The sequence below is a fragment of the Capsicum annuum genome, chromosome 3 (assembly GCF_002878395.1).
Source record: "Capsicum annuum cultivar UCD-10X-F1 chromosome 3, UCD10Xv1.1, whole genome shotgun sequence".
Classification (NCBI taxonomy): Eukaryota; Viridiplantae; Streptophyta; class Magnoliopsida; order Solanales; family Solanaceae; genus Capsicum; species Capsicum annuum.
The window spans coordinates 156,514,250-156,540,718 of record NC_061113.1 but is presented as its reverse complement, the minus strand read 5'-3'; the positions used below and the strand labels follow the sequence as shown (position 1 = coordinate 156,540,718).

General features: G+C 37.7%; 1 protein-coding gene across 2 annotated transcripts in view; it reads left to right on the top strand.

The window, feature by feature from the left end:
• Nucleotides 1-8,288: 8,288 nt before the first annotated feature.
• LOC107863465 (putative elongation factor TypA-like SVR3, chloroplastic) overlaps nucleotides 8,289-26,469 on the top strand; it is a 58,963-nt gene continuing 40,782 nt past the window's right edge. The window contains exons 1-4 of one of the 2 annotated variants that reach the window (XM_016709398.2): nucleotides 8,289-8,693; nucleotides 8,944-9,053; nucleotides 9,792-9,995; nucleotides 20,596-20,772. In XM_016709398.2, coding sequence (XP_016564884.1) covers nucleotides 8,480-8,693; nucleotides 8,944-9,053; nucleotides 9,792-9,995; nucleotides 20,596-20,772 — 705 coding nt within the window. In that variant the 5' untranslated portion in view covers nucleotides 8,289-8,479. The remainder of the gene's footprint in view (nucleotides 8,694-8,943; nucleotides 9,054-9,791; nucleotides 9,996-20,595; nucleotides 20,773-26,469) is intronic. The other variant, XM_047408381.1, reaches the window with a different exon arrangement.

Sequence of the window (26,469 nt, the reverse complement as noted above, 5' to 3'; positions counted from 1 at the left end):
CCCCCTAGTTTTCTTAGTCTTAACCTGCAATCATTTATCAAGACATCATAATGTAAGTTACCTATTTTAAGCATGGATATTACCTTAGATGAGTCAATGTTTATTTCAATGGGTATCAGGTTTCTTTACTTTACCAGTTTAAGTCCCTCTACAAAGGTTGTGAGTTCTAAGTGATTATTAGTAGTTTGGTGAAAGCTTTTGTAGAAGCCCACAATCCAGTCCCCAATATCGGATCTGATAACTCCTCCTATACCCCCTTTCCATGGTTTCCCAAATAGCTGCCATCAGTATTAAGTTTGAACATCCATTGTTTGGGGGCTCCCACCTAATGTTGATGGTTTTGTATTGGGTAGTAGTGTTGTTGTTCATGGTGGTCGTTTTGTACCCTACTGCTTCATAGTAAGCATAAATAGGATTTAGGGTGGTGTTGCTGGTGTTAAAAGTATTCAGGTTCTTGGTTCTCCATATTGACCACGGGTAGAAAGAAGGAGATTCAGTCAGTCAAGGATATTATTATAGACAGTGTGGTGGAGGATTTTCCAGGTTTTACCCCAAGTAGTTGGATAGATATGCTGAGGGTTTATCAGGTTCTTATTAGAACCTTTGTCTATAATATTGCTCCAATAATTTTGCAAATTTTGGCATTCATAGAATATGTGATTAACATCTTCTGTGAGGTGGTTTCAAATTTGACAATTTATATAGTCCCTGATTTTCATCCTGAAAAGAGTGTGGCTGGTAGGGAGCCTATTATGGTAGATAAGCCAGAGGAAGGTTTTAATTTTGGGGGGGATTTTTGCTTTCCAAATCCTAGAGTGATGGAGTTGTGCCTGAGATCACTCTCACTTGTGCCTGCCAGCATATTGTATGTACTTTTGCTGGAGAATTTCCCGTTCCTAGTGATATTTCAAATAAGGGTATAAAAGTAGGTTCTAGGATTTGGAGTAAAGGAGGACCTGATGGTTTGGAGGATATCCTGAGGAATTTCTATTGGGAGCCTACTGAGGCCCCATTCATCATTGTTCCAAACCTCAGAAAGTTTAGTATTTTTATGGTTCAATGGGAGGGGACCATAAATAGTGTTTATGAGTGGTTCATAGTGAGGAATCCATTTATCGATCCAAAAGATTACCTTATCTCTTTTATAGACAATCCAGAAGAAGTCTCTTTCGTATATTCCCCACCCTTTGGCAATGTTTTTCCAGGTGCTGGAAGAGTTTTTATGGTTGAGTTATTGGTTAGACTGGGAAAACTTCTTTTGGAGGGTGGTAGCCCAAAGACTTTGAGGATTTTTGTGAAATCTCCATACCAGGCTGTCTAGCATGGTGTCATTTTTTGTGAATAACTTTTGGAGACCCAGTCCTCCTTTATTTTTCGGAGTAGTAGTGGTGCTCCAGTTCAGGAGGTGTAGTTTTCTCTTTTCAACAGTTGATTCCCATACAAAATTCCTTTGGGTTCTATCTATAAGTTTGTAGATAGTAGAGTGTAGGGAGATATATTGCATTACATAAGTGGGATATTGCTCAATCATGATTTGGTGAGAGTGGTTCTTCCTACTAGATTGAGGAAGTCTGTTTTCTAATCCGACAGTTTTGAGTTGAGGTTATCAACAATAAACTAGAAGTCATTGGAATAAGGCTTTTTTTAAAAGATAGGAAAGCCTAGGTATCTCCCAAAGTTTTCCCTAGCTTGAATGTTCATGATATTTGAGAGGTTTAACCTATCTTTCGGTTTACAATTTTGAGATAAGAGGAATTTTGACTTGATGTGATTGATCTTTTGTCCTGAATGCTGACTGAATCTTTGGAGAGTATTTTTGATGGCCCAATAGTTTATCTTATTTACTTCAGCAAAAAAGGTAAGGTCATCTGCAAAGAAGAGGTGGGAAATTTTGAGACCTTTCTTGCTTATGGCTATTGGTTTTCAGTTGAGGATATCCACCTCATAGTCTATTCTCCTAGATAAGAGTTCCATACACATGATGAAAATATAAGGAGAAAGAGAGTCTCCTTATCTTATCCTCCCGGTAGGAGGTCTCAGTTTTGCCCCTATTTCCCAGCACAGAGATGGTGGAGGAAGAGATGCAAGACATGATGAGGTTGGTAAGTCTTGGGGGATCTTGAAGAAGTGAATGGATTGTTTGACAAATGACCATTCAATTCTATCAAAAGCCTTCTCTAAGTCAATCTTGAGGACCATATTGGCTTTTTTACCTTTTATTTACCTAAAATCGGAGATTACCTCTTGAATGATAATGACATTATCAAAGGTTCTCCTATTAGGTAGGAATCTAGACTGAGCGGGACTGATAATCTTTGCAAGGAAAGGTTAGAGTCTGGTAGCAATGATCTTAGTGATTATTTTGTATTGGGTATTGCAAAGGTCAATGGATCTAAAGTTTTTCGAACTAGTAGCATTTTGGTACTTAGGGATTAGACAAAGGTAGGTGGAATTGACTTTGTCTTCCATTTTCATGGATGAGAAAGTTTTGGTGCAAAATTAGATTATGGGAGGTCCAAGAATGTTCCAGAATTTTTGGTAAAAGAGAGGGTGGAGGCCATCAGGGACAGGAGCTTTGGTGGGTTTGAAAGAGAAAATATTTTTCCTGACTTCCATAGGAGAGGGTATGGTATCCAAATGGTGATGGTCCTCAGTCTTGATGGAGCCTCTTGATGAGGAGTTGTTTTGGTATTTGATGGGAGAGAGGTATTATTTCAGGGAGAATAAATTAAAATAGAATTTGAGGATCTCAGAGTTGATTTTCTCTAGGGAGTAGCTCCAATTCCCATTGTCATCCTTTAGAGAAGAGATCTTATTCTTTCTCATTCCCATTGTCATCCTTTAGAGAAGAGATCTTATTCTTTCTCATTCCATTTAGAGTGGAGGTATGAAAGAATCTAGTATTTGAGTCTCCTGCAGCAAACCAATTTATTTTGGATTTAAGCCTCCAGAATTTCTGCTCTTATTTTAGGATCTCACTAAACTTTTTGGAAAGCTTGGATTCTAGGTCCTGAAGGAAGAGACTGTGGGGGTAATTTAGGGACTTCTGGATCCCTTCAAGTCTGGTAAGGATGTGTTTTTTTTTAGAAAATATTACCAAACACCTTCTTGTTCTAGCTTGTTATTTCAGTCTCAAAATTAGGAATTACCTCAGACAGTGGGTTGTCTGGGGGAAAGAAGTTCTCCATAATGGATTTGAATTGAAATTGAGAGCACCACATGGTCTCCATTCTGAAGGGTTTCTGAGTAGAGGGGGAATTTTTTGAATATTCACCATCAAGAGACAGTGATCAGAGTAAGTTCTAGAGAGGTGAGAGACAATGGCATGAGGGAACATGTTAATCCAAGAGTTATTGGCTAAGCATCTATCCAACCTTTCAAGGATTAGGCCTATTCTATTTTATACCTTTTATTCGACCAGATATTTTTCTTCCCCTTAAACCCTAGGTCAATTAGACCATAGAGGTTAATACAGTCCCAGAAGCAAGAAACCATATTGTTATTTATGTTATTGCCTTCAAACTTCTCAGAGGATCTAAGAATCTCATTAAAGTCTCCCCCTATTAACTAGGGGGTATGGGAAAGATCTTTAATGTTGTTAGCAAAGTCAATGAGACTTTTCCAGAGGATTTTTCTTTCCTCAAACTTGTTGCTAACATAAACAGTTGTAAAAAAAATAGAGAGAAGTGAAGTGGATTACCTTAACAGAGACATGGATTGCTTAGGGATATATGGCAATATGATTAATGTTGAGCACAATGTTGTCCTACATAACAACAATTCCTTCAGATGATCCAGTTCCAGGAAATTGGATCTTACTATTATAGCCAAGCTCATCAACCAGTTTTGTATGGTCAGCCATCCTAGTTTCTAATAGGATAAGCAGAGAAAGTTTGTGCATATGGATCATTGTTCCGTAGTGCCTCTTAAATTTTGCACTGTTTGCACCCCCAACATTCTAAATGATATAGTTCTTCATCATTGTTTGGTTTGTTTGGGGGTTATCCATCAGAATTTCCTTTCTTTTCCCTAGCGTGATGAGACCTAGGAAGGTAATAACTCCTTTCTCTTCTTGGATAGGGGTGACATCTTAAATTTGTATAAGATGTCCTTCACAAGAGGTATAATTTCAAGGTCGAACTTATTTAGTTCGATGAGAAGCAGGATCAACATTATTTTGCTGATAAGGTCCTCGAAGGAGTGATTGAGTGGTCTTTCTAGAGTTAAGACGTCTGTTTTTGGAGTTTTTAGAGATGATAGAATTTTCTTCATCTCTCTGTTGTTGCCCTGGATAGCTTTGAGAGTCTTTTCTCTCTCCTTCATTTTTAGACATAGTAAGCTTTTTGTCAAGGAGTTCTGAGGAATGGTGCTTAGGGTTTATAGGTTAGCCCCATAGTTTAGTACAAAAGTGGGTCCCTTCTCCAATAACATATGGTTCTCAGGAAGAAAGAATGGTAGACATTGGGTCATCACATTCATCTCTTCTATGATTATTTTGGGTGTTAGACTTCTCATGGTTTGGGACCCAATAATTTTTATCATTGTGGTTGTCCACACCATTGGTCCATATTTTGCTAGACCCTGATTGAATTCCTCAATGACTGGTTGGGCTAGATGGTGGGCGTCTTGGATGTGCATGATGATTTAGTTCCCTTCTATCTTCAAACGTAATGGGATTGATGTTTGTGATAGCCCTATCTCCAGCTATGAGGTTGGCTGATAACTTGGGCTCAGTGGTTTCATTCGAAATACCAACGTTTGGGAGGTGAAATTTCCATTTTCAACTGCAGATTTGGATATTGGAGAGATAATTGAGTGGTTTGGCTTATTTGAGTGTTATATTGGGGAAAGATTATAAGAAAAAACATTGAAGTCCATAACCTTTGGGTTTCCCTCATCATTGTATCATTGTTTTTAATTAATGCAAGGCTTTGGGAAGTGACAGTAAGGTCATTGTGGATGATATGCATCGGCAAATTACCTAGGGTGGAGAAAAGTAGTTAAGTATTTGAGGGGAAAAGGGGGTGACATGCTAGTGGGCCATGTCTGCTTCTTTGGCAAGCGTGGTATTGTCATTTCTGCTGACATGATTGGGATATTTTTTAATCACGTGTTTTATTAAGTCAAAGTTGGGGTCTTGTCCATTAGTGGACTGACTCCCTGTAGGCATTGGGCTCATTGATTCTGAGCCCAATGGATTGGGTAATTCAGGCCTAGTAGTTGTGGATTTCGTCTTGGGGTTATTGTTAAGGCCTTGTTGTTGGCCTAGGTTTCCTTCTGATTTTGACCTACTGGATGAGGACTCATAATTTGTCCATTTTTGTTGGCCCGCCCCGATTGGAGGTTGAGTTTGGAGGAATTTCCCTAGCCTTTGCCCTCCGTTAGGGTTCTGTGGCGGCGTAGTGTATTGGAAATCATAGGTTTCAAGGAACTTACATGAATTTGCATCGAACATCTTTACCTTGACGTTTTGGGTGGAAGGAAATGTACCTTGCTTACCATTGGTTGGTGTTTTAGGTTTTTTTTTTTCTTGCAATCTATACTGTTCTCCATTCCTCGTCTTGCTTTGGTTGTTCAAAGATTGGTGATTTTCTAGCTTTCTTCGTCACCTGAGTATTTTTAAAGGGGCATGAGGTGGTTTGCCTTAATCTTCTGCAGGTTTTGCACAAAAAACCATCTCCTTCATAAATTATCGATTGATGATGGTTTCTGATGGTTACCGAAGTCTTTAAGGGGGTATTTAGGGAAACCTGAACAATATCCTCGCGTACCTCTCTCTAAGGGTGGAGGAGGTACATGCATCTACCTTTAGGAGTCTACCGATCTTTCTCCCCACCTTTTTCCAATATTTGCGCATCGTAGAATTAGGTTGGGAGTTGTGGTAGTATCAATCATATTATTGTTGATTCGATTTGAGATTCGTTTGGGATGAAGTTTGGCTCCCAGATGCGTACTAATAGGTAAGACCAGCTACGAACCATGGACCCTCCTGTGTAATCCTCTTTTGAGAAGCTTCTTCGCTCAATTTAACTGTGTAATAATCACAACCCAAATCTATTAGTGTAAAGTGTTCTTTCAACTTCTATAGATCCGAAGTCTTTGTTTTTAAGTATTGATGATTAAATTTCCGGCCCACCGCCTTGATGATCACAAACTGTTTCCAAGGGGTGTACAGTTGGAGTTTCTCTTCGTAGGTGAGTTGGATTACATCTCCAGATTCATTATTGTAAGCTTTACTTAGATTATCGGTGGATTTCAGGAATTTTGTTAAGGCTTGGGGTACTAATTTCATTTCTCAGAATCTCTTTGTATGAGGGCTTAATTTGTGATTCAATATCCATTTGATTCAACGGGTCATTAGGTGGGTTGGCGAGTACACATAGGTTCTCTGTTGACATTTACTAAGATTTTGGGGAATTTTTGGTGAGATGCTAGTCTCTCTCTAGAATTGTTTTTTTTAGATTTTTTTCAAAATCAAAGCTTTGTGATCACTATTGTATTATTTTGTTGTAGTTTACAGGTCGTAGATAAATTTACAGGTGGTAGATGAATGTCGGTCGGCTTTGAGAATTTTTTTAGGTAAATGTTAGGTTTAATTGTATTATTTTTATATCTTTGTTTTGCGAAATTTTTTAGGTAAATGTTAGGTTTAATTGTATTACTTTTATATCTTTGTTTTGAGAATTTTTTTTTGTATAAAGGTAAAGTTTAGTTGTATTATTTTAATATCTCTATTATCATATTGTTTTGTTATAGTTTATAGGTGGTAGATGGGTGTCAGACGGTTTTGAGGAAATTTTTCTATAATGATTAGATGTAATTATATTGTTTTGATGCCTTTATCATCGTATTGTTTTCTTGCAGTTTACAGGTGGTAAATGAATGTCGATCAATTTTAAAAATTTATTTTTGATCAAGGTTAAGTTTAATTAAATAAATTCGCCAAAAGACGTTGAATTTAATTATTATATTCATCTTTATTATTTAAGCAAAAATCCTATTTAGTGCCTTTTGAACTAAAAAAAGTGAGGTATACGAGCGAGGTGCGTACACTTAAACTAGAATGTTAAAAGTGTGAAGGGTCTTAGAAACGTAATTTGAACTCTTTGCCCTTCATTAAAAGTCTTTGTTTTAGACAAAATCGTTTTTCACTATTTTTCGCAATATTTAAAGATTGAAAATTAATTAAATATATTTATGGTAAAATCTTTCACTATTTTTTCCTAATATTTAAGACTTGAAAATTAATTAAATATATTTATGATAAAATCTTTCATTATTAGAAGTCATCATAATTAGTGACAACTAATTTTTTTTCTTTAATTTTAGAATTATAAATCAACTAAATTTGATTTAAAGAAAATTTGAAAATTTTAAAAATAAAAATAAAAGCGTTAAAATAAGAAAAATTTAAGAATTACTAAATTTTTTAAGATTTTAAGTATGTAATAAGAATGTAATCAATGAATTTATAAAGATTTGGCTTTAAAAATAAGGAAGAATTTTAAATCTAGAAATGAAAAAGAAATTAATCAACAAATAATGCCATTATTTTTATTTCTTGCAAAAATCAAAAGGAATTAAATAAGCGAATTAACAAGAAAAAAATCCAGCGAGAAAACCGACAATAAGTGAAAGAATTAATAACAACAAAAAAAACAAGAGAAAATATTGGAAGTGCAACAGTTTGATTAATACATATGTATTGATTATTTAATTTGTTGTTAATCAATATATATTTAAAAGTGAATTAAAAGAGATAAATATACAATTTTGTTATTTAATTCATGTATAACTAATATCCACATAATTTATTTTACCATTTTTTTCATGTAAAATTATACATGAATGATAGTATTTTTTTTTAATATTACAAAAATGAAAGTTTTTTTTTACATATATAGCTATCTTTAAAAAAATTTAAAATATAATTATCATTCCTAATTGTATGGTATGACTAATTATTTATTCATCTTAATTTCATGGATTGTTTTCAATCTCTCAAAATATGTTTATGTTTACATTATTATATTAAACAGAAAAAAATTCTTTGAAAAATGAGTTAAACTTTTATACTTTATTAAAAATCTTCGCAATGGATAAAATTATTTAATTTTAAATAATTAAATATTATATGTTCGAGACAGATGCAACTAAACTAGTATTTTGAAAAATCTTTTCAAAAAAATATGATAAGTCACAACTCTAAACTTTTTTTTTCTTTTAATTTTCTCAACGCCAACTAAAAATAAGTAAATATAGCAAAGAACAGTTGATAAAATTGTGTTGTGTATTTAACAAAGCCATCCAACAAAAAGAAAAAAGAAAGAAAAAGAGAAAATAGTAATCCAGAGTAAACAAGAGCCTCACTTCAATCCTCCTTACCCTCGCCCTTTCAACCCCTACCAGCCTCACACTACAATCCTCTTTGCTCTCCTTCTCTCAGTTCCTCACGAAACAGAGAGAGAGAGGGAGCGGAATGGAGATGTCAATGGCTTCTACAACTGTGTCTTTTCCCCTCCCCAACTCCACTTGTACCAAGAAAACTTTCCGTCTTTCCACTCCTTTCCTTAAAAAACACTTGTTTGGTAGCACTTTGCCTTGTTTTTTGTCTTCTAAAGTACCCCTCAAACGTTGTTCTTTAAACCTACTTCCCACTTCTATGAAATCCTCTGTTAGTGAAGCACCATCTGGTCAGTTTATTCATTCTCTACCCTTTTCTTTTCCTTATTATTTTGATATTTCAATAATGTAGCTCAGAGGAGTCCTGGCTTTTCTGATTGATAATTTAGCTGTTTCCCTTAGTAGGTTTACAATTGAGGGGAGTTTTAATGATATTTTCCTTGAAAAAGAGTAAAGAGAAATGATGGTATTGGAAAATAATTTTGTTGTACGTATACTTAGTGATTCTACATGTTGTTGCCTTTCTATGTACTGCTTTAGAGAAGAAGAGACAACTGATGAGGAGAAGTGATATACGGAACATAGCAATCGTTGCACACGTTGATCATGGCAAGACCACATTGGTTGATTCAATGCTCAAACAAGCAAAGGTTCGTAAATCACTTCATATAGATTTTCTATTTAAGGCTTAAAGTTGATGTCTATAAAGAAATGGCAATAAGCTCCTGTGTATTGGGATAAATAGCTGTTGCTTAAGAATTTAGATCAAGTTATTAGGAATGTTGTTTCTGATTTTTGGTGGAGTATAAGTATGTATGTATGTACACACACACCCACACCCACACACCCACACCCACACCCACACCCACACCCCTCTTTGCTGTCGGGAAAGGAATAGAGCACCTTTTTTATCTTTAAAAAAAGTTAAAAGCTTCATACTCTCCTCAAAATCATCTTAACACATATAGTTTAATTTAGAAGCTGATATCTTTGTTTGTATATATATATATATATGTATGTATATATATATATATGTATGTATATATATATGTATGTATGTTTCAGGGAGAGCCACACCTTCGCTTTCGGGAAAGGAATAGAAAACCTTTTTTTTTTTTTTTTAAAAAAAGTGTTAAAAGCTTCATACTCCTCAAAGTATATATATATGTATGTTTCAGGGAGAGCCACACCTTTGCTTTCGGGAAAGGAATAAAACACTTTTTAAAAAAAAAAACAAAAAGTTAAAAGCTTTATACTCCTCAAAGTTGTCTTGACTTATATAATTTAATTTAGAAGCTGATATCATTTTTATGTTTTTGGGATGATTCTCTTTGAAGCCATTTGACCAAAGTATTAAAGTTTAGTTGTATTGCGATTCTTTATTGCAGGTTTTTCGTGATAACCAGTTTGTACAAGAAAGGATCATGGACTCCAATGATATAGAGCGTGAAAGGGGAATAACAATACTTAGCAAAAACACCTCAATTACTTACAAGGATACAAAAATTAACATAATTGACACTCCAGGGCACTCTGACTTTGGTGGTGAAGTAGAACGCATCCTCAACATGGTTGAAGGGGTTCTCCTTGTGGTACCATGACTACTTCTACTACAAACTTTATTAGAGGGATCTTTTCCAATTTAATATGATCAATCATGATATCTGGGATTTCTTAGATAGTTTTTTATTTGCTCGTGTGTGCCTGGATTTGGCTGTGTTTTTTTTTTTTAGACTTATTTGTGTTTATTCTTTCTGCTAGTAAAAAACAATGAAGAACTGTAAAAAGAAAGGCAGTCAACTAGGATGCTAAGTTATTAGGACAGGAACTGAATTATGCAAAATTAAGAGTCGTCAATTTCAACTTACCATGTGGCTTCTATTTAGAGTTAAATATCAGGCCTTTATGGATATGTTACTACAAGTATTTGCTTCCGAAAAGTGAAGTTCATTTGGAACACTTGACATGAAAGAAAGGAGATCAATTTGATGAAATGTAGGTTTAGAATTGCTTAAAATATTAATTGTAGTGTATTAGACCCAAAAATATTAATTGATAGTTTAATTTGTAGCACGATAGTTCTAGATCACTCAAATCATTAAATGCGGATGGAAAATTAGGTTGGTAGCTTATACTAATCAATGATCCCGTAGCCTCTACTTTGAGCAATGAATTGTCTACTTTGCCTTTTTCTTTTTTCTCTTTTATCCAGATAGGTACCCCAAACTGGGAATTTTGGGAATCGTGGAATTGAAAGGGTATCTGAATTTGGCTCAATAACTTCTGCTTTAACCAATTTAGCAAACCCCTTAGTCCTAATAAGATTTGTTCTTTTTCAACACTAAATCTATATAATTTGTGAGGTTAGAGTGTCAACTCACTTGGTAAAGAAATGAAACACCACGCCTTTCATTTATATAGGAATTTACATCAAAACAATATTTGGCACTTTGATGTTCATTCAATTTGTTGTGTAGATAAAGATTTAAGTTGCTGTTGAACTTCTGGTAGGTTGATTTTGTAAGTAATACATTATTGCTCCTACTTTAGTTTGAAACTTTTTATGGTGGTTAGATTATCGATAGTATTCTACGTGCCTTTGGTTATAGTCAAATGCGAATCCATGATTTGAAGACGGCAGCGGCACCATTAATAATGACTAAGGGATAATTCCATGTCAGGCTGGTCACCGGTAAATGTGAGCAGTGTCAAACACAAGTATATAGGTCAAATAGGTTTCTGTGCCAATAATTGTGCTTTAAGACCGTTTAAATAGTTGAGAGAGATAGCTCGGTGGTTAAGGTTATGCAAAATGTATGAACTGTTGTAGGTTTTTCTCATCGCTCTCATTTTTGCGTATTGTTTTCCTAAAAGTAGGTGTTAAAGACGGATGTTTAACATGGCTATTATAAACCATTTAAATTAAAACAAAAGGAAACTACTGAAAAGGGATATTTGGGATTTGATCTTGGGTCACAGCTTAGGGAAGTAGTGGCTGCAACCAATGTGCCTCCAACCCACTTTTGTCTACTAGGGTCATAAAGTGCACAATTAAATATATTTGGTTTTACAAGGTATGTACACATATATAAACATAACTTTTCCTCAAGTTAACGGGTGCCGTTGTAAGGGGGATAGTCAGAGTTGTAACATCTATAGGGGTATCTAGTTGCTGTGTCATACTATGAAGGTTTGGAAAAGGGTGGTAGATCTTGATTCTCTAGTGGTTTTTGAGCTTAAATCTCGAATTTCACTTGATTGATGGTGTAGAATTGAAGATACCAAGAAGAGTTTTGAGTTGTTGAAACTTTGTTAATTTTGAAAAATGACTTTATTTTTGCTTGGTTTTGACGGCTAAAAATTAGTGGGGTTTGTTTGTGACGTTGAAAGGAGTACGTGGGTGATGATTTCATCGAATTTGGAGTTGAAATGGAAAAGTTATGATGATGTGAAGATTGGAGTTTTTTTCATTGTTGTTCTTGAGCATCATCATATTGTTCTTGAAGAAAAAGATAGCAAAAGTATACTTTGATCCAAATTTGTTAGGTCAAAGTGGTAGTGGGTCAATTGTGGAAATTTGAAAAAAAGAATATTTCAAATTTTTTTTTGAAAAAAGAATCTCCACGTGGCAGGCCACGTCAACCGCCAATGGGTTGACTGCTGATGCAACAGCCACCCGAACTTGCCATGTCAGTGAGCAACAATAAGCCAAAAACCCTCTCAACTTCAGAAAGCTGCAATTTTTACACAGTTTTCTTTAAGGGTCTCTAAGTTTTTGGGACCTAAAATTTTTCCAACTGTCCAAACTCCGTGGTTTTTATTTTCCACACTTTCTTCCTTCGATTTCTCAACTATTTAGCAAGTAATTAACATATTTAATTACTTGTTAACTAGTTTTAAATATCCAAATCATTTCTTTGATCCTTCAAACTAAGTAACGACAAGTAATTCCTTCTACTTTTGTTACTTCATTTTTGAGTTCGATTTTTTCGTGCCATTTTTTTTTAGTTTTCTTCTTTAATTTCCATTGAAAGTTCGTGATTTCTGTCTTTAGCTTTTGAGCTTTCATTCTTAAGTCAACAAAATCCATTCTTAAACTTCAAGTAGAGATTGGACCCTTGCAAAACAAGCTACAACCATTAGCCGAGGCAATTTGTGAGGCATATAAAGGTGTGATTTCTTGAGTGTTCGTGAGCCTTTTATTTTAACTAACTTAACATATTTGTTTGAGTGTTATAACTAGGTACCTATGTCGAACCACAGAAAAGGTAAATCAGTTACAACACGAGATCCCTCGATACTTGAATTGTTGAACATGTTCACCGCTTTCCAATCCCGAATAGAAGAGCGGTTGGAAAGATTAGGTAATCAAGTAGAAACTCTTGAAGCAAGGAGTAGGGATGCTTCCTTCACTCTTCCGACTCATTATTTTGGCAACACAAGCAGAGTTCACCATGACTCCCCCACTCCAATTTCACCGATGCTCTTCATCGAATCCTCTATCACACATCAATTGCCCCCTCAATTATTACCCAAACCACAAATGCTATCCACTAACGCCTCCAACCACCACCATGCTTTTCCCCGCCCACAATAAGTACCTCAACCACCACTAAATAGACCTCCACCATCCCCAAATGACCCCCAACCATGTCGAAATACCCTACCAATCCCCAATATCCAACCATTGAGTGATGAGCTACAAGAGTTCCAAGATGAGTTAAAAGGAGTCAATGATGACTACGACAACCGAATGAGGGGTCAATGCTTATATTCCCATGGTGCTCGTAGAGGTAGAAGAGGAAGGCACTATTTTATCGCTCACTTGGATATGTAACAGGGATTTCAAGGTCGAGAACGTCATGATGAAAACTATGATGAGGATCCATATGTGCACATCGGGCCTCATGGCTATCTTTGGGGGTCGAGTTTCGAGTCTTAACTCCATTTAGGTAACCCTCCCACCTTTCAAGGGTGAAAGCAACCCCGACGGGTTTTTGATTGAGTGACACAATGTGATCGATTTTTTTGACTAATAAGATGTTCGAGGTGTGGAAGGCATCTTATGCAATTGCTCAATTTGAGGGGTTTGCCTCTACTTGGTGGGAAACCCAAGTGAAGGAAAGGAGATTACATGGTTTAGCTCCCACTCCCACTTGGGAAGAACTCAAAGCTATCTTGAGGCTTAAGTATGTCACCGAGTGGTATCGCCAAGAGCAACTCAAGAAGTTTTACACTTTGCAACAAGGCACAAAGAGTGTGGAACAATACTATGATGAGTTCCAACTTATGAAGATAAGAATAGACTTTAAAGAAGATCCTTTGTATGTTATGGCATGATTTTGAGCGGGGTTGAGTAAAGATATTGCTTCCAAAATGAGACCACACCTATCGTGATATTGATGAAACTCTTGAAACGACTATTAAGATTGAGTTGGACTCGAGGAAGAGAACCTTGACTAGTCAAGAGGCTACAAAGGGTCTTGGAACCACAACAAAGAAGGGGGATCTTCCTCTTCCACTTGGTCAAAAAGCAAGGGCACCATACAAGAGACCAAGAAGCCATTGGTCCAAACTACTCAAGTTGAGAAAACTATTCCCAAATCCATTCTACGTGAAGGAGGTACTTCTTCTAAACCTCTTTGATGTTTTAAATGTCAAGGATTTGGTCATAGAATGAGTGAGTGCCTAATCAGAGGACATTTGTTGTTATGGTTGATGATTCTTGTAATGTTGATGATGTATATTTTTTTAAGGGTAATGATAATGAGGGTGCTCATGATGTGGTGGTGGTTGATGAAAAGGAGGAGAGTGAAGAATATGGTGATATTATTCCTTGTGGGCTGGCTAGAAGGGCCTTGTTTCGTAACGACATTTCTCAAGAAGGGGAGCCCACACTCCAAAACTATGTAGCAAGGAGGACAATGTTAAGCAAGGCCTTGGATGACCCAAACCAAAGGGAAAACCTTTTCCACTCTAAGTGCCTCATCCAGGGAAATGTGTGCTCCTTGATAATCGATGGAGGGAATTATGCTAATTTGGCAAGTACTACTTTGGTGGATTTTCTTCACCTTCCCACCACCGAACACTCTACTCCTTACAAGCTTCAATGGTTGAGTGAATGTGGGGAATTGAAGGTAAATAGGCAAGTTGTGATTAAGTTTAAGGTTGACAAGTACCAAGATGAAGTTTTGTGTGATATGGTGCCAATGCAAGCTTGTTACCTATTTCTTAGGCGACCGTGACAATATGATAAAGCTACTAATCTGATGGTCGCTCCCATTGGTATTCCTTTGAATATGGAGGGCATAAGTACATTCAACATCCTATGACATCGGTACAAGTTAGCGACATCTACCATAAGTTAAGAGTGTTGAAGGAGAAGGGCAAGGGTGTGGAGGCTAGTAGTGAGGTCAAGGGTGTTGTGGATGAGAGTGAAGGGAAAGGTAGTACTAAAAGGAAAGAGAAGGTAGCCCTTTTGGTAAGTTTAAGGAGATTAAGGATAAGTTGGAGGAGAGGCATTCGATGGTCCTTCTAATGCATAGGAATTACTTTTTGCTTAATAATGACCTAACTTTTCTTTTCCTAGTTCTATTTCTCTTTTGCAAGGCTATGAAGATGTGTTTTTCCCGGAACTTCCAAAAGGATTTCCCCTTATCCGGGGAATTGAGCATTAAATTGATTTTATCCCGGGGTCCCAATTGCCAAACGAGCTAGCTTATACACCAATCAGGTAAACATTAAGGAACTACAAAAGAAAAGTGGACTCCTTGAGAAACCAGTGGTGCGGGAGAGCATGAGCCCGTGTGCGGTACCGGTAATTTTGGTTCCCAATAAAATGACACTTGGCGCATGTGTGTGGATTTTTGAGCCATCAACAAAATAATGGTAAAGTACTGCCATCCCATTCCTCGACTTGATGACATGCTTTATGAGTTGAGTGTTCTTGCATAAAAAAAAGGATAGCCCAGTGCACTAAAGCTCCTGCTATGCGCAGGGTTCGGGGATGGGCTCCACCATAAGGGTGTATTATACGCAGCCGTACCTTGCATTTTTGTCAGAGGCTGTTTCCAAGGCTTGAGCCCGTGACCTCTTGGTTACATGAAAACAACTTTACCAGTTACTTCAAGACTTACTTTCTGAGTGGTTCTTGCATATTTTCCAAAATAGATCTTAGGAGCGGTTTCCATCAAATCTGGATGAAACCCGGGGTTGAGTGGAAAACGACATTCAAGACCAAATTTGTTCTTATGAATAGTTGGTGATGCCTTTTGGCCTCACCAATGCTCTTAGTAATTTTATGCGTTTGATGGATCATGTGATGAAACCTTTTGGTAAATTTGTGGTGGTGTACTTTGATGATGTGTTGGTATATAGTAAGACAATGGATGAGCATGTTGATCATTTGAAGTGTGTGTTTGATGTGCTTAGGCAAGAACAACTCTGTGCTAGTGTGTCTAAATGCTCGTTTGGTGTTGATAAAGTTTTTTTGGGTTTTGTTGTGAGTTCACGGGGAGTTGAGGGGATGAATCAAAAATAGGTGCTATTAAGAATTGGCCAACTCCCACGTCCGTTGGTGATGTGCATAGTTTTCCTGGATTGGCTAGTTTTTATAGACGATTTGTTAAAGGATTTAGCACCATAGCTACCCCATTGTCTAAGGTGATCCGAAAGGATACATCATTTTTTTGGGGTGAGGCACAAGCGCGGGCTTTTGCCACCTTGAAACACATGCTTAGTTCCGCATCATTGATTATAATTACCCGACTTTGATAGACCTTTTGAAATTGAATGTGGTGCTAGTAAAGCAAGTATTGGGGCTGTTTTGATGCAAAAATTAAAACCCATTGCCTACTTTAGTGAAAAGCTTAGAGGTGCGACGCTGAATTAATTCACCTGTGACCTTGAGCTTTATTCCTTGATTCGGGCTTTGGGTAATTGACAATACTACTTATGGCCTAAGGTGTTTGTCATTATGACTGATAATAAGTCCTTCAAACATCTTAGGTCGCAAGAAAAGTTAAACAAGAGACATGCCAAATGGGTTGAATTTCTCGAAATGTTCCCTTATGTGATTCATTATAAAAAAGGAAGGATAATGTAGTGGTGGATGCCTTGTCAAGGAAACACGTTTTGCTCTCTACTTTGACTAAGTTGTTGGGTTTTTAAAGCTTGAAATCATTGTACCCAAGGACCCCATTTTTGCTCAAATCTACCAAGATTGTGGAGCATGGGTAAGGGACCATAAGCTTAAGGATAAACCTACCACTCCATTTTCTACATTTGATGGTTACTGGTTCAAGAACAGACAACTTTGTGTGCCTATGAGCTCTAGGAAGGAACTTTTTATGAGAGAGGCGCATTATGGGGCATTTTGGTATTAATAAGACATTGGAAATCCTCGAAGAACATTTTTATTGGCCTAAAATGTGTAGTGATGTTACTAAAGTTTGTGGTCAATGTATCGAATGCCGTAGTGCTAAGTCTAGCCTTCCCCACCCCTCAAAGACCTTGGCTTGACATTTCTATTGATTTTGTGTTGGGCTTGCCAAGGACTAGGAGGGGGATGGATAGCATCTTTGTGGTTGTTGATCGTTTTTCCAAAATGACTCACTTTATTGCAGGTCATAAGTGTGATGATGCACCACATATGGCATCTTTGTTTGTTGAGCATGTTGTCAAGTTGCATGGTATTCCTTAATCCATAGTGAGTGATAGGGATCCTAAATTCCTTAGTCACTTTTGGAAGGTCTTGTAGGGTAGACTTGGGACAATATTGTTGTTCTCTAATGTCACCCACAAACCGATAGTCAAACTGTAGTTGTGAACCGCACCCTTGGGTCTACGCTTAGGGCCATGGTTAAAGGAAAACTCACATCTTGGGAAAAGCAATTGCCTTTAGTTGAATTTGCATATAATTGTGTGATTCATAATCTTATTGACATGTCTCCATTTGAGGTTGTTTATGGTTTTAACTCCTGAAACCCTCTTGATCTAACCCCTTTGTTTCAAGATGTTGTGTTGAGTGTAGATGGTAACAATAGGGTCGAGGCCATGAAAGCTTTGCATGAGAAAGTGCGACTTCAACTTGAGAAGAAGAATCAAGAAAAGTCCAAGAAAGTCAACAAGAGGCAAAAGAGGGTGGTGCTTGAATCGGGTGATTGGGTTTAGGTTCATTTTCGAAAGGAAAAATTTCCCCAAAAGAGAAAAACCAAGCTAATGGCTAGAGGAGATGGTCCATTTAAAGTGCTTGAAAGGCTTAATGGCAATGCCTATAAAATTGATCTTTCCCTGGATTACCAAGTGCACTATACATTCAACATTTGTGATTTTTCTCCTATAGATGTGTGTGATGAAGACCCCTTGAATCTGAGGGTAAATTCTTCTTAGGAAGGGGAGAGTGATGCACCCCAAGGGTCCCCAAGACATTTCACAAGGAAAGCCAGTGAACTTCAACATTGGCAAGGGTTATTCGTGAAAAAGGATGCACTTGAGTGCATTATAGAGTCCTCATGGGAATTTCATGTGTTTGTGATAACATTTGATGGGGCATTCGTTGAGAAGAAGGAGGATTAGGCTTTTGATGAATTTAACATCCAAACAAGACCCTTACTTTCATTAAGGGTAGAAATGTAATAACCTCGGGTTTTCTTTTACATTTGATGGGGCATACGTTGAGAAGAAGGATTAGGCTTTTGATGTATTTAACATCCAAACAAGACCTTTACTTTCATCAAGGGTACAAATGTAATAACCTCGGGTTTTCTTTTATTTGCTTAGTATAAGTAGCTTTTCTTTAATGTTGGAAAACTTAAGAATTTTCATGAACTAAAAAAAACTCCATTGTTATTGAGAGATTATGAGAGCTTGCTAAGCTTTTAGTTGTTTCTTGTTTGGAAGAAGAGTTGCTTGGGATATCAATTCCTTTGAGGTTCTTCCTGGAGTTTGGTGCTTGTTGGGATATTTGAATAAGGTCACTTTAATTTATTAAAGTTGGTTGTCTTTGATTCTCAATTTGTGTCTATCTATTTATCTTCTTTTGTTCCTTTGTTAATCCTCTTGTTATTAGTCTTAATCGTGCTTCATTTTCTTTGATAATCTTAGCATCCGCATTCGGGTTCGTATCAGCAAGAGTGTGTCCGTAATAGTAGGGAGGAGTGCTTTGTTTGTATCTATGCTTGTAGTTTCTTGTTCGTAGTGTTCCGATGATTATGTAATCTTGAATAGGTAGTTTATAGTTTTACTCTGTCGGTGTCTTGTTTGTTTCTTATCTAGCGGTGTGTTATCCCATTTTGTTGTTTATTTTTATGTTTTTTGTTTATTATAACAAGCCAGGGGTCTATTGGAAACAATCTCGCTACATCATCTGTGGTAGTGGTATGAATTGCGTACACTTTACCCTCCCCAGACCCCACTTTTGTGGGAATACACTGGGTATATTGTTGTTAAGTTAACGGGTGCACGTGCATCCCCACCTTTCCACGTAGGTCTGCCTCTAGTTGTAATTAGGCTATGCACAAAGTTGCTGACTACGGTAAATATTAATGTAATGCTTTTATTTGTGATACACCTTCTGATTCACATTAAACAATAACAAAAGAAATTAGTTGCTTAAAAAGATCTACTTCATGCGTCATTAACTTTATTTTTCAGTTGATAGAACTGTTTGCTTCATTTCTATGACACATGAATATTATAGTGTTCTCTTTTGTTGTGACATCATATTAATATATTATCTTTCAGCACCATATATAGTCGCATTGTAGCCCTTTTCATTTGGTTAAATTCTAAAATTCTTAGCCCAACTCTTAGCCTGTTTTTGTTTGCGTTGGTGATGGATGTGTTGACGTGGCGTATTCAAGGAGAGGTGTCTTGGTGTATGCTTTTTGCAGATGATGTGGTTTTAATTGACGAGACGCGGGGGGTGGGTGGGTGTTGGAGGTTTGGAGACAAACTATTGAGTCTAAAGGGTTCAGGTTGAGTAGGGCCAAGACAGAATATATGAAATGTAAGTTTAGTAACTTGAGGCAGAAGAACAAAGTGGTAGTAAGCTTGAATTCCCAGGTTATTTGTAAGAAGGATGGTTTTAGGTATCTCGGGTCTATGATTCAGGGGAATGGAGAGATTGACGAAGGTGTCTCCCACCGTATTAGGGCAGGATGGATGAAGTGGAGGCTTGCTTCCGGAGTGTTGTGCGATAAAAAGGTGCTGATCAAGCTTAAAGGCAAATTCTACAGAGTGACAGTTCGTCCACCCATGCTGTATGGAGCGGAGTGTTGGCCTGTCAAGATCTTCCACATTCAGAAGTTGAAGGTGGCGGAAATGCGGATGTTGCATTGGATGTGCGGGCTTACTAGGAGTGATAGGGTTAGAAATGAGACTATCCGGGAGAAGGTGGGAGTGGCTTCGGTGGAGGACAAGATGTGGGAAGTTAGGTTGAGATGGTTCGGGCATGTGATGAGGAGGGGCACGGATGCCCCAGTTCGTAGGTGTCAGAGGCTAGCTTTGGATAGTTTTAGGCGGGGTAGGGGTAGGCCGAAGAAATATTGGAGAGGTGATTATACGTGACTTGGAGCAGTTACAGCTTACTGAGGACATGACCCTAGATAGGAAGGTATGGAGGATGCGAATTAGGTTAGTAGGCTAGTGCATGTGGGGGAGTCGTAGCCAGTAGTTACGAGAGCTTTGGGGTAGCTGGGCTGGTAGTTTAGGGCTATGTTCAAAGGTTGGAGCTGATAGTAGGAGGGTATGGGGGTGGTTGGTGCCTTGGTTTGTCAGTGTAGGGTATTACTTTGTGGGTATCTTATTTCTGCTATTTCTTCTTGTTTCATGCGTTATTACGACTTTGATTATTATTTTTTGTCTTGAGCCGGAGGTCTACCGGAAACAACCTCTCTACTTCTCCGGAGGTAGTGGTATGGACTATGTACATTTCACCCTCCCCAGACCCCACTATGTGGGAATACACTTGGTTTTTTGTTGTTGTTGTTGTTGTGTTTCTTCTCCGGTGGTAGAGTTTCTGCTTTTTTGCTATTTATGCCCAAGTATATTGTCTATATTATTTTCCTGATGCATTTTCTTCACATAAAACCTACAATCATGTTCTCTTTTTTTTCTGGTTTTCTGACAGCTAACTACAATTGTGTTCTTTTGGATTCATCTAGCTAAAAGGTGTTTTTGTATATTCTTTAGGTAGATTCTGTGGAGGGTCCAATGCCACAGACAAGATTTGTCTTGAAGAAGGCTCTGGAGTTTGGCCATGCTGTAGTTGTTGTAGTCAATAAAATTGATAGACCTTCTGCTCGTCCAGAATTTGTTGTTAACTCTACATTTGAACTCTTCATTGAATTAAATGCAACGGATGAACAGGTACATTTCTTGTCAGCTGCTTTTCAGAGTAAAATGTCTCCTCGATAAATCTTTTTACATTTATCGTATATTAATTGAACTTCTGTACAAAATCTTCTTCCCCAATTAAAAGAAAGGAATAAAGGTTTAAAAAAACAACAACAATAGCTCTACATATTCCTACTCAGATTTTTGTGATATACATAAACCCTTGTTATTATGGTTTTTTTTTCTTGATAAGGTTTACAATTTATTTACATTTGGTGGGGAAACCCGGTATACATATGCCAAAAGAAGAGAACCTATACCAAAATATGGTTTTCAACAAAAGATGTCCAATCCTCTATACAAATTGGGACCTCGCAAGTACACCAAAGTAAATAGGTACAAAACACCACTTTTTAACTTTACGAAATTAAGTTCTACCCTTCAAATGCCCTTACACTCCTCTCTTTCGTAATGATCCACATGACTACCAAGGGGCAGTGCTCCATGCTCTCGTGCTTTCCTTCCCTCTTTTAGAAGTCCAACTTTGTAAAGCCAATTTCACTATGCTTGGCATGACCCATTGCGTCCTAAACAAATTTAGGGCCACCCTTTATAGTCGACTAGCCACTTTACAATGCAGAAGAAGGTGATCTACACTGTACTTTAAACATGAAGCACCAACTAACATGAGTAATTTTCTTTCTTCTTAGATTCTTCGCTATTAATATCACACCCCTCGCCGCCAGCCATGCAAAGAAACCAACCTTTCTTGGTGCTCTAAGGATCCAAATGGAGTTATGAGGAACGGTACCCTCCTTTTTCACTTGCAACCTCTTATGAAAAGAGCTAACAATGAATTAGTTGTCACCACTATACTGCCACCTCCATCCATCTAACAAGTTGTTTGATGTGTCTAGCCCACACAAAAGCTCTAACAACTTGTGAAATACTTCCATCTCCCAATCATGAATGTTCCTTCTGAATCTTAAATCCCAGTGAATAACACCTTCATGAGACCTACAAATTTGTTGAACTGTCATATCTTTCGAGCAATAAATGCGACATAAACTAGGAAAAAATTCCTTCAACTCGACCTCCCTACTCCACTTATGTGCCCAAACACTAATCATACTTCCATCCCCAACCTTAAAAGAGTTATGTCGATTAAAACCTTCGCACCCCTTCTTGATACCCTCCACAGACAACACCCGAATGGAGTTACAATGTTTCTAGTCCTCCCTTCACCATCCATTATACCATATTTATCCGCTACCACCCCCTTCTAAAAAGCCTTTTCCTCCATCTCAAAATATCCAGATCCACTTTCCTATCAAAGCTTTGTTGTACACTTGGAGATCTTTAGCTTCAAGCCCTCCCCATTCCTCTGGAGATGTGACAATAGGTTCCTGATTGCTCTCCATGTTGTGCAGCCATATGGAATTGTTACCATGTGTGTCATCCATGCATCTTCCATTCCATATTTGGCACTAATGACATCCTTCCATAACATGTTATCCTCATTTGAAAATTTCCACAACCACTTCATTATCAAACTCTGAAATGCCCATGCCGCCACCTTATTTGAAAATTTCCACAACCACTTCATGATCAAACTCTGGTGCTGCTTCTTTAAGTTACTAATGCCCATGCCGCCACCTTTCTTGGACACTACTAGTTTCCCAGTTCCCACATTTAACAAGGTGGAACTTTTTCTTCTCTTCACAACCCTTCCATAGGTAATTTCTTCTCAATGCATCTAGTCTATTAATCACACTAGCAGGGATAGGAAACACACTGACATCAGATAAGAGGGGAAAGCATTGATGACACTGTTAACTAAGGTTAGTCTTCCTCCTTTAGAGAGATATTGGCTTTTTCAGTTCACCAACTTCTTTTCACACCTCCCCACTACATCCCTTAGACTTGTATTTTTGCATCCAAAGGCATCCCAAGATATATGGTAGGAATTTCCCTTATTTTGCCACCCAAGATCTCTGCCAAGTGCTCTAACTAAATCATATTATTAATAGGATAGATGAAACTTTTGCCCCAATTAATGTGTAGACCAGAAATAACTTCAAATATAATGAAGATAGTTCTCAGCACGAATACTTGTTCAGCCTCAGGTTCACAAAACACTAAAGTGTGTTAGAATATGAGTAGGAATATGAATAGTATACAAATCCTACTTGGAAAAATATGGTAATTTAGTGTCTATAAATAGGGTGTCAATGTAATTATGTAGACATACAATTTCAATAATATTTTTCTCCATTATTTCTCACATGGTATCAGAGCATTCGTGAGAAAAATATCATTCTGGCGTCACTATGTCGTTTTTCGGTGATAGAAGCCGCTGTCCAAATGAATATATTTTTCATTGGTGTAATTCAAAACAAACCAACACCACCATTATGTCGGCAGTTCTCGGTGAGCAAACCCCAGTCAGACTCGTCGAGAACAAGCATCACACGCGCAGCCGGAAGATATTCTCGGCGAGCGCATACCACACGCCGACGCGTGTAGAGTCTTCCAATAACTTTTTTGACAACTTTTTCTCAGTAGCCTCGCCTCTTCATTTCGAGGTTGCTCCTATGATTATTTTTTGATTTCGAGCACTTCCGGACATCAGATTTTATATCAGGCAACTTTTGCCTATTTTTTTCCAGATAAATTCTGGCAATATTTCTTTTTCCTGATTAAATCTGGATCTTAATGAGGAGAACAAAAACTCAAATGTCATCGACGAGGGGAAGGTCGATTTGGAAGATCTCAACCCAGGTGTAGTTATTGTAAAAGGCTTGGACATACTGGTGGCTTATGTTATTCCTAAGTGTAGTTGTAATAGGCTTGGAATACTCGTGGAATATGCTATTCTTTGCATGGTCGACCACCTAAAAATGCTCATATTGCTCAGTCTAACACCACACCACAGGTGATCAATGGGTGTATTTATCTGACATGGAATATAATGAGTATCTTCAGTATCGAGCAAGTAAGCATATATATCTACCAATAGCCTCAATTGCACAATCTTTTATCTTTGGATCATGGGTTGTGGACTCGGGTGCTTCTGATCATATTTCTGGTGACAAATTACTTCTGTCTGATATTGTTTATTTATAATCTCTACCTGCAATTACTTTAGCTAATGGAATCCGAACAGAGCCAAAAGGAGTTGGACAAGCCAAACCCCTATCTTCGGTCACTTTAGACTCTGTCCTTTATGTCCTTGGTTGTCCTTTTAATCTTGTATCTGTTAGTCATTTGACACGTGCCCTTCATTGTAGTATAACTTTTTTTGATGATTCTAATGCAGGACCGCAAAATGGGACGATTGGCATGTGACATGAATCACAAGGCCTTTACCATCTCATCTCTTCAAATTCCTTCACAACATGCTCTACTATAGGCCCTCCAGACCTTATTCACAAACATTTAGGACATTCGAGTCTATCCAAGCTACAAAAGATGGTGCCTAGTTTGTCTAGTCTATCCACGTTAGATTGTGAGTCGTGTCAACTTAGGAAACACACCCGTGCTACATTTTCACGCAGTATTGAGAGTTGTTCAGAGTCTATTTTCTCATTACTTTATTCTGATATTTGGGGTCCTAGTAGAGTTAGTTCACCCTTAGGATTTCGTTACTTTGTTACTTTCATTGATGATTTTTCAAGATGTACTTGGTTTTACTTGATGAAAGATTGTTCCGAGTTATTTTCTATATTCAAAAGTTTTTGTTCTGAAATACAAAATTAGTTTTGTATTTCTATTTGTGCTTTTCGTAGTGATAATGCCTTAGAATACTTATCCTCCTAGTTTTAGAAGTTTATGACTCATCAAGGAATCATTCACCACACATCATGTCCATACACACCTTAGCAGAACGACATAGCAGAAAGGAAAAATAGGCATCTCATTGAGACCGCTCGCACTCTCTCGTTGAATCTCATGTTCCGCTACATTTTTGGGGCGATGCAGTCCTCGCATCTTTCTAGCTCATTAATAGAATGCCATCAACTTCGATCCAGAATCAGGTTTCCCATTCCATTACTATTTCCTTAGTTACATCTCTACTCTATCTCCCCTCGTGTTTTTGGGAGCACATGTTTTTTTCATAACTTAGCCTTTGGAAAAGATAAATTAGCGCCTCGTGCTCTCAAATGTGTCTTCCTTGGTTACTCTTGAGTTCAAAAAGGATATCGATGCTATTCACTTGATCTGGGTCGCTACCTTATGTCCGTTGATGTCACATTCTTTGAATCTCAACCTTACTATACATCTTCTGATCATCTTGAGATCTTTGAGCTTTTACTCGTACCTCTAGTCTTACCCACACCAAACTTTGAGGAATCTACGATTACTTCTCCATCTCCAGCGGCAGTGCCACCATTTTTGACTTATCACTGCCGTCCATGTCTAGCATTAGTCCTAGATGATTCATGTCATGTGCCTGACACTTTCTCTATTGCGGACCTGTCTCCTCTTAGCCAATCAGTTGTACTTCAAAAAGGTATAAGATCTACTCGTGATGCTAACCCACATTATACTTTCTTGAGTTTTCATCGTTTGTCATCATCCCATTATGCTTTTGTATCATCTTTATCTTTTATTTTCATCCCTAAGACTACATGTGAAGCACTTTCCCATTCAGGATGGAAACAAGCTATGATTGATGAGATATCTGCTTTACATTGTAGTGGTACTTGGAAGCTTGTTTCTCTTCCTGCAGGTAAATCTACTGATGGTTGTCGTTGAGTTTATGCGAAGTTGGTCCAGATGGTCAGGTTGATCGGCTGAAGGCTCGCCTTGTTGCCAAAGGATATACACAGATATTTGGGTTTGATTATAGTGACACTTTCCCTCCCGTGACTAAAATAACATCAATCCGTCTTTTTCTCTCTATGGCTGTCGTTCGTCATTGGCCTCTTTATCAGTTGGACATTAAGAATGCTTTTTTGCATGGTAATCTTGAGGAAGAAGTCTATATGGAGCAACCACCTGGTTTTGTTGCTCAGGGAGAGTCTAGTAGCCTTGTATGTCGATTGCGCAAGTCACTCTATGGTTTGAAATAGTCCCCTTGAGCCTGGTTCGGAAAGTTTGGCACAGTGATTCAGGAGTTTGACATGATTCGTAGTGGAGCTAATCATCCAGTGTTTTATCGCCATTTTGAACCAAATCTGTGTATTTATTTGGTGGTTAATGTTGATGATATTGTTATCACCGGCAATGATCAAGATAGTATCACTAACTTAAAGCAACATCTCTTTCAGTGTTTCCAGACTAAAACCCTCGATAGACTGAAATACTTTCTAGGTATTAAGGTTTCTCAGTCCAGATCAGGTATTGTTATTTCTTAACGCAAGTATGCTTTAGAGATTCTTGAGGAGATAGGAATGATGGGATGTCGACCCATTGACACTCCTATGGATTGAAGTGTTAAACTTCTGCCAGGATAGAGGGAGCCACTTAGTGATCCTGGAAGATATAGGAGGTTGCTTGGAAAGTTAAATTATCTCACAATGACTGGACCTGACATCTCTTTTTCTGTGAGTGTTGTAAGTCAGTTTATGACTTCCCCTGTGATAGTCATTGGGATGCCGTTCGTGTTTTGCGATATATAAAGTTATCTCCAGGTAAAGGACTACTCTTCGAGGATTGAGGCCATGAGCATTTGGATATACAGATGTTGATTGGGCAGGATCACTCTCTGATAGACGTTCTCCATCC